Raw genomic sequence first — 14,263 nt, forward strand, 5'->3', positions numbered from 1 at the left:
AAGATTTTAAGGAATAAATATATTTAAAGTACATTAATATATTCAAATTAATTTAGTAAAAAAGAAAGTCCTGAAAATTCAATATAGATGTATGTCTCTCTGAAAGCTTAACCCTACCAAGCCTGTTTCTAATTTTAAATATTAATGTTAACATAGCAGATCTCTCATGTGTGCTTCCATCTCTATGGAAACCTTTCTTAGCAATTGGTTGCCCATTAAGAAAAGACTATCAGCTTTCCTTGACCACAGGCTGCATTTGTACATTCTTATAATGTGATTCAGACAAAAAAGTTAACCCTACATGAATTTTTAAAAAAACCTTTCCTGAAGCAAAAGATTTTAGAATCTTTTCATCCTTTTCTCACCTGTTCTTTAGTTGAAGATAAAGACATTACGTTCACCACTTGGATCTACAGCAAAAACCCATAATCTCTAAGTATAAATTATTTTGGGAATTTAATATATCCTTTAATCTTACATATTTTCCTTGAATTACTTACAGAAGATCCAAATATCAAACATAGTTATCAAGCTAACAACATTTAGCAAAAGAGATTTGTTTTCAGAAATGAGCTTGCATGAACAATCTCTCCTATCAACCTATATAAGACAAAGCACATTAAAGCAAGGGTGGGTTCTACATCCCGCACAGAGATATGCCTAGGTATGGTGAAAAAAATTGGCATAGTTAGGTCTAACAGTGAGAATCACCTGCCAGAACAGAGGGAAAACCAAAAAGCAATCTCCATTTCATCCCAAAAACCCAATCAGGAATGTCAATGCCACTATTCAGTAGGGGAGACTTCGAGTTTTGGAGCTCAATTGTTCTGCAAAATAGTACTTAACATGATCATTAGTATAGCACAAATGCACAATTTGCTTTTCATAATCTGACATTTACAGTATTCTGGTTTCCTTGAGTTAAACATCCTACACAAATGTTCCAAAATACTCATCACAACGATAAACTACATAAATGCAAATAATGTGATAGAACATAAACAATACTTTTCTCCTTGCATTCATAAATGTGGTATAGTTATGGTTGCTATACATTTTTTCTATAGGGGGAAAAAGGGCAGCAATCCTTCTAACTCTTGTTGTGATAGAAAGATAACAGTATTGAAAAGAAATTGATTCCTCTGGCAAACTGAAAAACTTTCAGTGAGAACAGTAAATAAATAAGCTTAATATTTTTGGATGAAAATAACTGTTGAAAAGAAAAAATTGCAAAGGATATCTTCCAGATTTTCTATGCTCCCATGAATAAGTTGATAACCCATAATCAGCAATCAGATGATCTGTTCCTTGGCAATACAAATTGGCAATAATAAAAGCATTTAATTCTCTGAGATGCCATCTTTTCTGCACTGACTTTTGCTTTCTGAAAGCAGAATGTGCATACAGAAAACTGGGTGATGTTATGAGTAAAGTGTTGAGTAAGGAAGCAAGATGAAAAAAAATGGCTTTGCATAGATTCTTTAATTATAATAACCAGTAATCCTGGAGCTGTATTTAGGTGCAGGATTTCCTAGATATAAAAGAAAGTACACTCTCTTTGAGTTCTATGGTTTTACGTATCAGGACATAACGAAAATCATCCGGCCCTTAGCAGGTCTTAAAATTAGGTAAATACAACCTCAGGTAACAACAACACATGATGTTATTACACAGTGTCATTATTTATTTTACAAAACTAAAGCCAAAATGGAGAAGCCATGTGTGAAAAACTAAGTGCGCCCTTACTGCTTCCATAGGTATTAAGAAGTTAAGTAGCAGCCAGGTGCTGCTAATCAAATGCCCTTGATTAATTGAGTCTAATTAGTCAGTCCCCCACGAGGTGGAGATGGGTGGTGAATAAATGAATGAATGATCATCAGCAAGTGTGACCACCTCTATAAAAGCCAAAGTTTTAGGAGTTTGCTGGGCTTGAGCATTCAGATGTGTGTTAACACAATGCCAAAAAGTAAAAACATCAGCAATGACCTTAGAGAAGCAATTGTTGCTGCCCATCAATCTGGGAAGGGTTGTAAGGCCATTTCCAAACTGTTTAAAGTCCATCATTCTACAGTGAGGAAGATTATTCACAAGTGGAAAACATTCAAGACAGTTGCCAATCTTCCCAGGAGTGGACGTCCCAGCAAATTCACCCCAAGGTCAGACTGTGCAATCCTCAGAGAAATTGCACGGTCAAAACTCCAGGAGTTACATCTCAGACTCTACGGCCCTCAGTTAGCATGTTAAATGTTAAAGTTCATGACAGTACAATTAGAAAAAGACTGAACAAGTATGGTTTGTTTGGAAGGGTTGCCAGGAGAAAGCCTCTTCTCTCTAAAAAGAACATGGCAGCATGGCTTAAGTTTGCAAAGTTGCATCTGAACAAATCACAAGACTTCTGGAACAATGTCCTTTGGACAGACAAGACCAAAGTGGAGATGCTTGGCCATAATGCACAGCACCTACGTTTGGCAAAAACCAAACACAGCATATCAGCACGAACCTCTCCTACCAAATGTCAAGCACGGTGGTGGAGGGGTGATGATTTGGGCTTGTTCTGCAGCCACAGGAGCTGGGCACCTTGCAGTCATTGAGTCGACCATGAACTCCTCGGTATACCAAAGTATTCTAAAGTCAAATGTGAGGCCATCTGTCTGACAGCTAAAGCTTGGCCGAAATTGGGTCATGCAACAGGACAATGATCCCAAGCACACCAGCAAATCTACAAGAGAATGGCTGAAAAAGAAAAGAAACAAGGTGTTGCAATGGCCCAGTCAACGTCCAGACCTCAACCCGATTGAAATGCTGTGGTGGGACCTTAAGAGAGCTGTGCAGAAACAAATGCCCGCAAACCTCAATGAACTGAAGCAATGTTGTAAAGAAGAGTGGACCAAAATTCCTCCACAATGATGTGAGAGACTGATAAAGACATACAGAAAACAATTACTTGAAGTTATTGCTGCTAAAGGTGGTTCTACAAGCTACTGAATCATAAGGTGTACTTAGTTTTTCACACATGGCTTCTCCATTTTGGCTTTATTTTTGTAAAATAAATGACACAGTGTAATATGTCATGTGTTGTTGTTCATCTGAGGTTGTATTTACCTAATTTTAAGACCCGCTAAGGACCAGATGATTTTTATTATGTCCTGATACGTAAAACCATAGAACTCAAAGAGGGTGTAATTTCTTTTTCTCACAACTGCACATGTTATATAGTGGGAAAATTTAAGTGAGGATTGCTGCTACAGTAGAATTAGTAGTCTAAAGTAAGACCACAAGAACCCAAACTACTATTTTTTATCAGTGCCATTCTAAGATACTAACAGTGCAGAAAACGTCAAAGACAAACATTCAGTTGATTTGCTTTCTGGTTGCACTGAGGTACAGCAGAACTAAATAAGTTGGCACAGAGCAACAGAACTCAGCACATCTTTTAAACCACAGTCTGATGGCATGCAGTGTCATCTGTTGCTTTCTGAGTAAAAACTTCAGCTTGAAATATAAGCTTGTTCTTGTCATGAGTGAGGATGGCGAGCAGGGGGCTCCCATCCAGGCTGTAAAGCGCATGTGTAGTACTGAGGAATTAGGTGGCCATTCAAAGAGACACAGATCGGGCCCGCCTTAGTCTTTGGGGTTTATATGTCTGGGTTTTCCCACGCTTCTTCAATTTGTTAGGATTCTCTGTTATGTAGCAGTAATAAAACACTAGAGACCTATTCCTTGTCTCAGTGTGGTTCCTGGCTGTTAGGACAGTTCTTCTTGTTATTTGGAAAATTAATTATGAGCTGTTATTGACACAGAGGCAGATATATCAATAATATATTTATATATTGTTGTTGTTGTTTATTCGTTTAGTCGCTTCCGACTCTTTGTGACCACGGGCCAGCCCACACCAGAACTTCCTGTCGGTCATCAACACCCCCAGCTCCCCCAGGGACGAGTCCGTCACCTCTAGGATATCATCCATCCACCTTGCCCTTGGTCGGCCCCTCTTCCTTTTGCCCTCCACTCTCCCTAGCATCAGCATCTTCTCCAGGGTGTCCTGTCTTCTCATTATGTGGCCAAAGTATTTCAGTTTTGCCTTTAATATCATTCCCTCAAGTGAGCAGTCTATATTTATATATGGTGTATCTCAAATCATGTGGTAGCAGAATACATAAAATACTGGCAAAATTATTTACCTGTTGCTTACAACAAAGAAATATCCCACCAAAGTCATTACAAACAAAAAAATATGCATTTTTTATACCAAAAAGATATAAAAACTACAGACTGATAATCCTTATTTCAGATCTGTACAACTTCTCATATGAATTATTTCAAAACAGATTTTAAAAAAACTGGACTTTACCCAACCACAAGGACAAGTTGGTTTCAGGAGTGGAATTAGCACCATAGATTATATACAAGCGATTTGGCAAACTATTGCATGTTGCAATGAATACCAGATACCACTTTGCCTAGCCTTCATTGACTCTAAAAAAGCCTTTGACTCTGTTAAATTGAGTGCTATATTAGAAGCTTACAGGGACGTCACAGCTACAGTCCAGGTAAAAACTGTTGCCATCGATATATAAAAAGAAGTTTGACAAGGTGATCCAATTTTACCAAAACTAATCTAGAAGAGATATTCCAATGATTGTACTAGCCCAAAGTAGAAATAAAGCTCAGTGTTAAATACCTTATTCTTTTTTCCAACCACACTGAAAACCTTAAAAAATGAATAATAGAATTAAATGACAGCAGCAATTTATCAGGCTTGAAAATGAACCTGAAGATGATATAACTCATATTGAACAACTACTCCCAACTACTCTGGAGTTCTGCCAATAAAAATTGAAAATCATGAACTGGAGAAGATCAATAGCTACATCAACATCAAAAGATTATCATGGAGAGCAATATCATAAAGAAATTTTGATACTAAGTTGAAGAGCATTTGGACTATCTCATGCCATATTCAACAGCAAATGCTTAACATAACACGCTGTGACAAGAACAGAAATATAATGATCCACCAAGATGACCTAATGAAGTGGGTTGCTGTTGTTTATTCGTTTAGTCGCTTCTGACTCTTCGTGACTTCATGGACCAGCCCACGCCAGAGCTTCCTGTCGGTCGTCAACACCCCCAGCTCCCCCAGGGACGAGTCCGTCACCTCTAGAATATCATCCACCCAACTTGCCCTTGGTTGGCCCCTCTTCCTTTTGCCTTCCACTCTCCCTAGCATCAGCATCTTCTCCAGGGTGTCCTGTCTTCTCATTATGTGGCCAAAGTATTTCAGTTTTGCCTTTAATATCATTCCCTCAAGTGAGCAGTCTGGCTTAATTTCCTGGAGGATGGACTGGTTGGATCTTCTTGCAGTCCAAGGCACTCTCAGAATTTTCCTCCAACACCACAGTTCCAAAGCATCGATCTTCCTTCTCTCAGCCTTCCTTATGGTCCAGCTCTCGCAGCCATATGTTACTACAGGGAACACCATTGCTTTAACTATGCGGGCCTTTGTTGTCAGTGTGATGTCTCTGCTCTTAACTATTTTATCGAGATTTGTCATTGCTCTTCTCCCAAGGATTAAGCGTCTTCTGATTTCCTGACTGCAGTCAGCATCCGCAGTAATCTTCGCACCTAGAAATACAAAGTCTTTCACTGCTTCTACATTTTCTCCCTCTATTTGCCAGTTATCAATCAAGCTGGTTGCCATAATCTTGGTTTTTTTGAGGTTTAGCTGCAAGCCAGCTTTTGCACTTTCTTCTTTCACCTTCATCATAAGGCTCCTCAGTTCCTCTTCGCTTTCAGCCATCAAAGTGGTATCATCTGCATATCTGAGATTGTTAATGTTTCTTCCAGCAATTTTAACTCCAGCCTTGGATTCCTCAAGCCCAGCATGTCACATGATGTGTTCTGCATACAAGTTGAATAGGTAGGGTGAGAGTATACAGCCCTGCCGTACTCCTTTCCCAATCTTAAACAAGTCCGTTGTTCCGTGGTCTGTTCTTACTGTTGCTACTTGGTCGTTATACAGATTCTTCAGGAGGCAGACAAGATGACTTGGTATCCCCATACCACTAAGAACTTGCCACAATTTGTTATGGTCCACACAGTCAAAGGCTTTAGAATACTCAATAAAACAGAAATAGATGTTTTTCTGAAACTTCCTGGCTTTTTCCATTATCCAGCGGATATTGGCTATTTGGTCTCTAGTTCCTCTGCCTTTTCTAAACGCAGCTTGTGCATCTGGCAACTCTCGCTCCATGAATTGCTGAAGTCTACCTTGCAGGATCTTGAGCATTACCTTACTGGCATGTGAAATGAGTGCCACTGTTCGATAGTTTGAACATTCTTTAGTGTTTCCCTTTTTTGGCATGGGGATATAAGTTGATTTTTTCCAATCTGATGGCCATTCCTGTGTTTTCCAAATTTGCTGGCATATAGCATGCATTACCTTGACAGCATCATCTTGCAAGATTTTGAACAGTTCAGCTGGGATGCCGTCGTCTCCTGCTGACTTATTAGCAATGCTTCTTAAGGCCCACTCAACTTCACTCTTCAGGATGTCTGGCTCTAGCTCACTGACCACACCGTCAAAGCTATCCCCGATATTGTTATCCTTCCTATACAGGTCTTCTGTATATTCTTGCCACCTTTTCTTGATCTCTTCTCCTTCTGTTAGGTCCTTGCCATCTTTGTTTTTGATCATACCCATTTTTGCCTGGAATTTACCTCCAATGGTTCTAATTTTCTGGAAGAGGTCTCTTGTCCTTCCTATTCTATTCTCTTCTTCCACTTCTGTGCATTGCTTGGTCAAAAATAATTCCTTATCTCTTCTGGCTAACCTCTGGAATTTTGCATTTAATTGGGCATATCTCCCCCTATCACTGTTGCCTTTCGCTTTCCTTCTTTCTTGGGCTACTTCTAGTGTCTCAGCAGACAGCCATTTTGCCTTCTTGGTTTTCTCTTTCTTTGGGATGTATTTTGTTGCCGCCTCCTGAACAATGCTGCCAACTTCTGTCCAGAGTTCTTCCGGGACCCTATCTACTAAGTCCAGTCCCTTAAATCGATTCTTCACCTCCACTGTATATTCCTTAGGAATATTAGTGAGCTCTTATCTAGCTGATCTGTGGGTCTTCCCTAATCTCTTTAGTCTGATCCTAAATTGTGCAAGAAGAAGTTCGTGATCTGAACTACAGTCAGCTCCAGGTCTTGTTTTTACCGACTGTATAGATGTCCGCCACCTTTGGCTGCAAAGGATGTAGTCAATCCGATTTCGGTGTTGTCCATCTGGGGAAGTCCATGTATAAAGCCGTCTCTTGGGTTGTTGGAAGAGAGTGTTTGTTATGCAGAGTAAGTTGTCTTGGCAAAATTCTATCAGCCTATGTCCTGCTTCGTTTTGTTCTCCCAGGCCATGCTTACCTGTAATTCCAGGTGTCATTTGACTGCCCACCTTAGCATTCCAGTCTCCTGTGATGAAAATAACGTCTCTTTTAGGCATATTGTCCAGTAGGTGCTGCAGATCCTCATAGAACTGATCTACTTCAGCTTCTTCAGCATCTGTGGTTGGGGCGTATATTTGGATCACTGTGATGTTAGATGGCTTGCCCTGAATTCGAATTCAGAACATTCTGTCGTTTTTTGGATTGTATCGAAGCACTGCTTTAGCCACTTTACTATTAATTATGAAGGCTACTCCATTTCTTCTGTGGTCCTCTTGTCCACAGTAGTAGATCTGGTAGTCATTTGAGGTGAAGTGGCCCATTCCAGTCCATTTCAGTTCACTGACGCCCAGAATGTCTATCTTTAATCTTGACATCTCACCAATAACCACATCCAATTTGCCCTGGCTCATAGATCTTACATTCCAGGTTCCAATGGTGTGTTGATCCTTAGAACATCGGATTCGCCGTTCACCACCAGCACCATCGGCCGCTAGCCATCCTTTCGGCTTTGAGCTAGCTGCGTCATCATGTCTGGGGCTAGTTGAACTCATCCTCTGTTCCTCCCCAGTAGCATTTTGACCATCTTCTGACCTGGGGGTCTCATCTTTCGATGGTATACCGACATATCTCTGGTTGTACTGATCCATTTAGTTTTCACAGCAAGAATACTGGGGTGGGTTGCCATTACCTTCCCCAGGGATCGCATTTAGTCTGACCTCTCTGTCATGACCTTCCCGTCTTGGGTGGCCCTTCACGGTTTAGCTCATGGCATCACTGAGGTGCTCAAGCTTGGAAATGGCAAATGGTCTAGCTGTATTGCATGATGAACAGATCAACACTGGACAACAACAATCTTTGCCTGGATACTGACTGAAATTAAGAAAATGCATAGAACTCAATTCAAAGGTGTTGCAGACAGTATAGAGGATGGCCTTGATGAATAAAGGGAAGATCTGTTACCAAAGCAACAATCAGATAAACAGGGCCTGAGCCCATACCAAGGAGATTTATGAAAACGCTTCAAAGAATGCCACCACCACCCCATAATTCACATGAAGATAAACAAGGGAGAAGTACATTCAAACTTGCGAGATTCTGCTACTATAGCTGTTCTAATAAAAGTAGTTTTAGGCCCACATGGTATCTTTTTTTAGTCTGATCTAACTTATAGGGCTGATAGTGTTAACTAGAAACAAACTGCAGTGTGCTGAAGCAGTTGGAAAGCAGCTGAAGAGGCCTTCATCCTGCAGTGATAATTTGGGCTGTTCCTGGTACTGACAGATAGGCAGAAAAGCTTGGGAGTTATATATTCACAGATAGAACAATTGCACAATGTGTAGTTTACTTTCTAGTCAGTCAGGATGTTCAACCATAACCAGGAACTTATCAATAACTTCATTATTGATATTGGATCCATTCTATTTTTGTATTGCATATAACCAAAGATAGGGATTTCCTACATAATTTAATGTAAGAAATTATATGAAATTACATAATTTCCTACATAATCTACTGAAAGAGATTTACTCAGTGAAAACATACAAGTAGACTCAAGCTAACAAGAGGTTTGAATTATTACAGTGGCCAAGAACCTTTCCAACTCCAACCATCCCTGCCACTGCTGAATGGAAATTGTAATCCAACAGACCTGCAAGCTTCCCCCCATATATTAACATTTCAACCAATTTTAGTGGTTCTTTTGTTATTTTCATAATCAAAGCCTATCTCAATCTAAAGTTTTGTGGAACCAGTAAGTGAATAGATAATCAAAATGGAATTAATTAATCTGCTTCCATGTGATGTTTTAAATTGATTTTAGGCATGTCTCAAGGCTATACAACTGCCAATGGAACCTGTTCTTTTTTAGCAGCTCACTCCTATGCTGTTTACAAATAGCTTTATATAAATGGCTTGCTGCATGATATGGGTATGTTATTCAAGAATTATGTTCAAAACCATCTTGTGTAAACAAAGCTTTATGTACATAGATTTGTACCTCAAGAGACTCCCCTTCCTACTTCAACTTAGGGTTCCCTAACTTTTATATGTTAGATTGCTACAGTTTACTTAATTCCTAAATCATAAACAATTATCAATGAACCCTTTATTTTGTTTAGACTGAAGTACACACCAACATCTTCTTTCTCTCTGGTTTTAATGCTTAATTCAGCTTTACAGTATCTTGCCTTCAGAATTAGAATTCTGAAACCTTAAGGAATTATAGCAGAAAAGCAGAGGACCAGACTCTTACAATATGCAGTTGTTGTGTAATAAATAAACAGAAATCCCTTTCTTAATGTAATTTTTTAATAAATAAATTTTATATCCTGTCTGGTTACTCTATAAATCAGAAAACATCAGACTTGATGCCATGGGGTCATAGCATTAATTCTGATCAGTTTAAGGAATGGGATTTTAGGTTGTGTTCTGACTCCTTTGCTTATCTCAGTATAAGAATTCACAGGATGGTTTTCCATTATTTTGAGGCAAATGAAAGAAAATTTAGAGAGATAGTCCAGAATTTGTTTGGGGTAAATAAGTGTGATTAAGATGAATCTAAATCCTTTTTACTTTTCAATTACATTGCTTTAAACAAGTTTACAGGTCACTAAATAAATATCTCTGGGAAGGGCATCCTATCAACTTTTTCTTGCACAAATTACAAGGTCTTAAAAACCTTCAATTTAACTTTCACAATCAGGGTTATCATTGAGCACTCATTTTAGTTGGTTGGTAGAATTGTAAATATTCATATACATCTAATATTAATAAAAATGGACCAAGCTTCAAAGAACTATATAACTAAACATTTGCACATGATTCTTCTGAACGCACTTCTTGAACAATATCCACCATGCCATATACCAAAGTATGTAAAGCTATTTGTAAAACAGCATGGGAACAAGCTGTTAAAAACTTTCATTGGCTCTGTTAGAGCCTTGACACATACCTGAAGAATCCATTTAAACTACCATACAGAATCAAGTTATTTAATTCCATTTTAATTACATAATCACATCGTGGTTTCACAAAACATTAGACTGAAATAACCACTAACGCTGGCTTCAAAATTCAGCTCCTCTTTGGATTTAACTTATTATTTGACTCTACTGAAATCCTAGCAAGTACTGTAATTGCTATTTATGTACTTTTAATAACTACATATAATGCTGCAAATATAAAAACAGTGAGTTGCAAAATATAAATTTAGCCCACTTACCACTGAAAAGGTTACCTTATATTGTGAAACAATACCAGTTAAAAATAGCATGTACATCTATTTGCAGGATTACCACGGTCTCTGCAACGTTATTTACTTTGGTTCAACTCTGTGGAATCTCTTTTTAAAACTTTCACAGAATTAAAAAACATGTGTAATTTTTGGCAGTTTTTTTCCCAAGCATTTTATCATCCAATCTTTTGATCCAGCTGCTATTACCGCTCTTGAAGGGGAATAATTCTTTTTTTGCAAGAAGTCGATGAATTTGATATTGTTTTTTATATGACCTCTGGAATAATGAATTTGAATGTAGGTTCTGGTAAATGAGTGGAATGTTGTTTTAAATAATGTGAAATCAGTTTTCTATAATCTTAAAATGAGGTTAACCCGACAAAAAGTTATTTTCTGTATCTCTGGACAGAGAATAGGCAACAAAAGCTATAGCTTTTGTGTGTGTGTGTGTGTGTAGATATGGATGGATGGATGGATGGATGGATGGATGGAGAGGGCAATATTCTGGCTGTGAACATAGGATTTTGCAGATAAAATCCAGTGAATTTTTCTCCATCTCCCTTTGATATTACTCATGATAAAGGATTTGTATGGACCTTATCTGCTTCCTTGAATAAGGGGAAATAAGATTTCCATATTCACTCAGCTCAAACACACACACAAACACACACACACTATACAAATTAATAAAGAATGCTGGCAAAATGAGTTTCTAGTAAGAATCCTAACTACTGAATCTTAAGACTACCTTGGTTTGGTATCTCTCAATGTTTTAAGTAAGTGTTGATTTCATTACATTAATATGTTCCACAAGAAACATCCCCACTGTAGTACTAGTAATAGTACTGAATTCTATTACATGGCTTCATATCTCACGGAGCCAGCTGAACTTTTAAAAGGGGAAAAAAAAAACCTAAAGTAAATACTAAATTCAAACTCTCCCCAAAATTGTGTCACTCTTAGAAAAACAATATATCAATCAGACATGTTTTATGACTTTTAAATACTATTTCCTTCGAAGTTAAAATGTGAACCTGTTTTCTTAAGGATCCCTTTTTCTTATCTTGATCAACCACATACTCAATGGCATCCTCATAATAATATCAGCAGCACTTACTCATCATACTTGATATGATAAATAATATCTTCATCAGTGTCCATATAATCTGAGTAAGATGTGGAAGGTGTATTGTCCAAATTATTTGTATTTTCTCTAGAATGATCTTGGCTCAAATTTCCATTAGTCCTTTTGTAATTACTGCCACTCTTTCCTTGAGCTTTTCCATTTTTATGTCCTTTTGTTGCTCGAGTTACATTTTCTATATGAGCTTCGAACCAGGATCCAATAGTGACATCTCGGGCATCCACCAATTCATTTATCTAAAAATAAATTTGACATTTAGTGAATGTTATGCTGAAGAAACAAACAACTGATGTGATGATGTTGAGTTTCTGTGCTTACTGCATTCACCCTTAAACTAATTTAACTCTAGCTTGGCATTTTCTACTATTACACTTTTATACTAACTATATCCAAAGTTGTAGAAACAGACCATAAAATAGGATATTCCCTTATTCTGCCCTATTACAAAGCCCAAATCTGTTCTGGGGAATCCCCCAAGCATTTGAAGCAGATCTGGAGATGTGCAGGAAATGTGTGGGGATAAAGAAATGCCAGAGGATGCCATTTTAGCAGCAAACTATTGCCATTGGGTATAAACCTGAATGTTATACACTTTTTCAGAAAATTGTTTTAAAACAAAAGTTGCACAGAAACCATTTATTTAATGAAAACAGAGTTACTGGGTTATATAACACTCTTCCTTCACAATATTATTCATTATCACCAATGATTTCATGTACCTATAATGTTTTAATATTTGTGGTTTCTATTTTAACTGGATGTTTCTAATTATTTACTGTTTCCCTAATATTCATATTTTCTGTATTGTTTCCTTCATCATACAATACTTAAATAATTGAATCAAGAAAACTATTCTTTCCCTCTTACTTATATACCATATTCTAATACAAGATACACTTAAATTTTTTTTGCATATAATATAAACATGTAAGGCTTACTAATCCTGCTAAAGTATATTCTTTTAAACAGTAAATGAAGCTACTCACTTGTTGCCTGGTAGTTCAATGCACACCTTTAAGAAGCACTTCAGTAAAATTAGATATTACATATTCCCATTACTCACAATTCAGTTAATTTGCCATTTGAAAATTATATTTTCCTTAATTAAGCCCTTAATGTAAAACAGCTTGGACAATTTGGGTTATAGTTGAAACAAATAAATTTTTATCAGTCCTTGTTTTGTATATCACCAGTAATAAGTAACACAACTCCATTCCTCCACAGCCATGCTGTGCACCCAAAATCATGAACTTGGCCATCACCATTACACCTGCCCTTAACAATAAACTCCCATCATATCATGAACTTAACACTACTTTTTAAATTTCTATCTCCTACATTTTCCTGAAAAAATATTTAATATCTTTTTAAAATATGCCTCTAAACCTAACCTAATTAAAGTCACATTACAAGTAACAATTTCATGCAAGCAGATTGCCATGCAAACAGTCAGCTTAAACTTCCTCTTCTTACTCCATATCCCAATATGCCCAACCTCTATAGGAAGACTATAGAAACAGAACGAAATTGACTCTTAACAATATCTGTTCCACTGACATAAACACAGTTGCATATACCTCTATATTTATATAAATACCCAATGACATCCAAAGACAGCATATTTAAAAAAAAGATTAAACACAATTTAAAATATAGTATCATAAAACAACGATCTGGAGCACAAGGTTCCAAGATAAATTTTAAGGACAGTGAAAGCAATCAACTAACGAATACTTACTATTTATGTGTGCTTAAAATCTATCTGAACATAATAAGTCTATTCTCCCAATAAGTAAGTTGAAAACAGAATACAGACCAAACAGTTTTACATTAGCATTATGCTCTGCCAACTCGCGTGAAGAGGGGTAACCAACCCTGGGGGTGGTTAGCACCCTGAAGATGTTCCTGTAGATCAGGAACTTTTATTTATCATCTATGCCTTGCAATATACCACCTATTTAAGAACAGTGTTTTATTGTATTTTAATTAGTATTTATTCTTCTTTTTATTGTAAACCTCCTAGAGTCACTCTTTGAGTAAGATGGGCAGTGACTAAATTTGAAATATAAATAAATAAATAAAATCAGTTTCATAGCAAAGCCATACAATTTAATATTTTTCCTAAATCTTTCCAGGAGCTAAAATTGCACTGTGCTTTTTATGTACGAGAATTCAAGGAGAGGTAGGCCAAAGACACTTTTTCCTGTTGTTAGCCCCCATGCTTGCCCCTAAAGATGTTCCTAGCATATTCCCTATTAACCTTATGCAAGGTGATTAAGAATGTGTAACTCTAATAGGCATTCATGGTCTAGATCAGGCCTGCACATATTATTGAGAGGAAAGGGCCACATGGATAAATTAGAAATCCTTGTGAGCCAAAAAGAAACAACTGGAGTGCTGATCAGTTGTTCTGCAGCTAGCGGAGTGGCGGAAGCACTGGAGCTGGTGGCAGCA

General features: G+C 37.4%; 1 protein-coding gene across 1 annotated transcript in view; it reads right to left on the reverse strand.

Annotated features, from left to right (window-relative positions):
• UHRF2 (ubiquitin like with PHD and ring finger domains 2) overlaps nucleotides 1-14,263 on the reverse strand; it is a 74,917-nt gene that overhangs the window by 37,800 nt on the left and 22,854 nt on the right. The window contains exon 3 of the mRNA XM_063295066.1: nucleotides 11,783-12,045. Coding sequence (XP_063151136.1) covers nucleotides 11,783-12,045 — 263 coding nt within the window. The remainder of the gene's footprint in view (nucleotides 1-11,782; nucleotides 12,046-14,263) is intronic.

This window comes from Candoia aspera, chromosome 2 (assembly GCF_035149785.1).
Source record: "Candoia aspera isolate rCanAsp1 chromosome 2, rCanAsp1.hap2, whole genome shotgun sequence".
Taxonomy (NCBI): Eukaryota; Metazoa; Chordata; class Lepidosauria; order Squamata; family Boidae; genus Candoia; species Candoia aspera.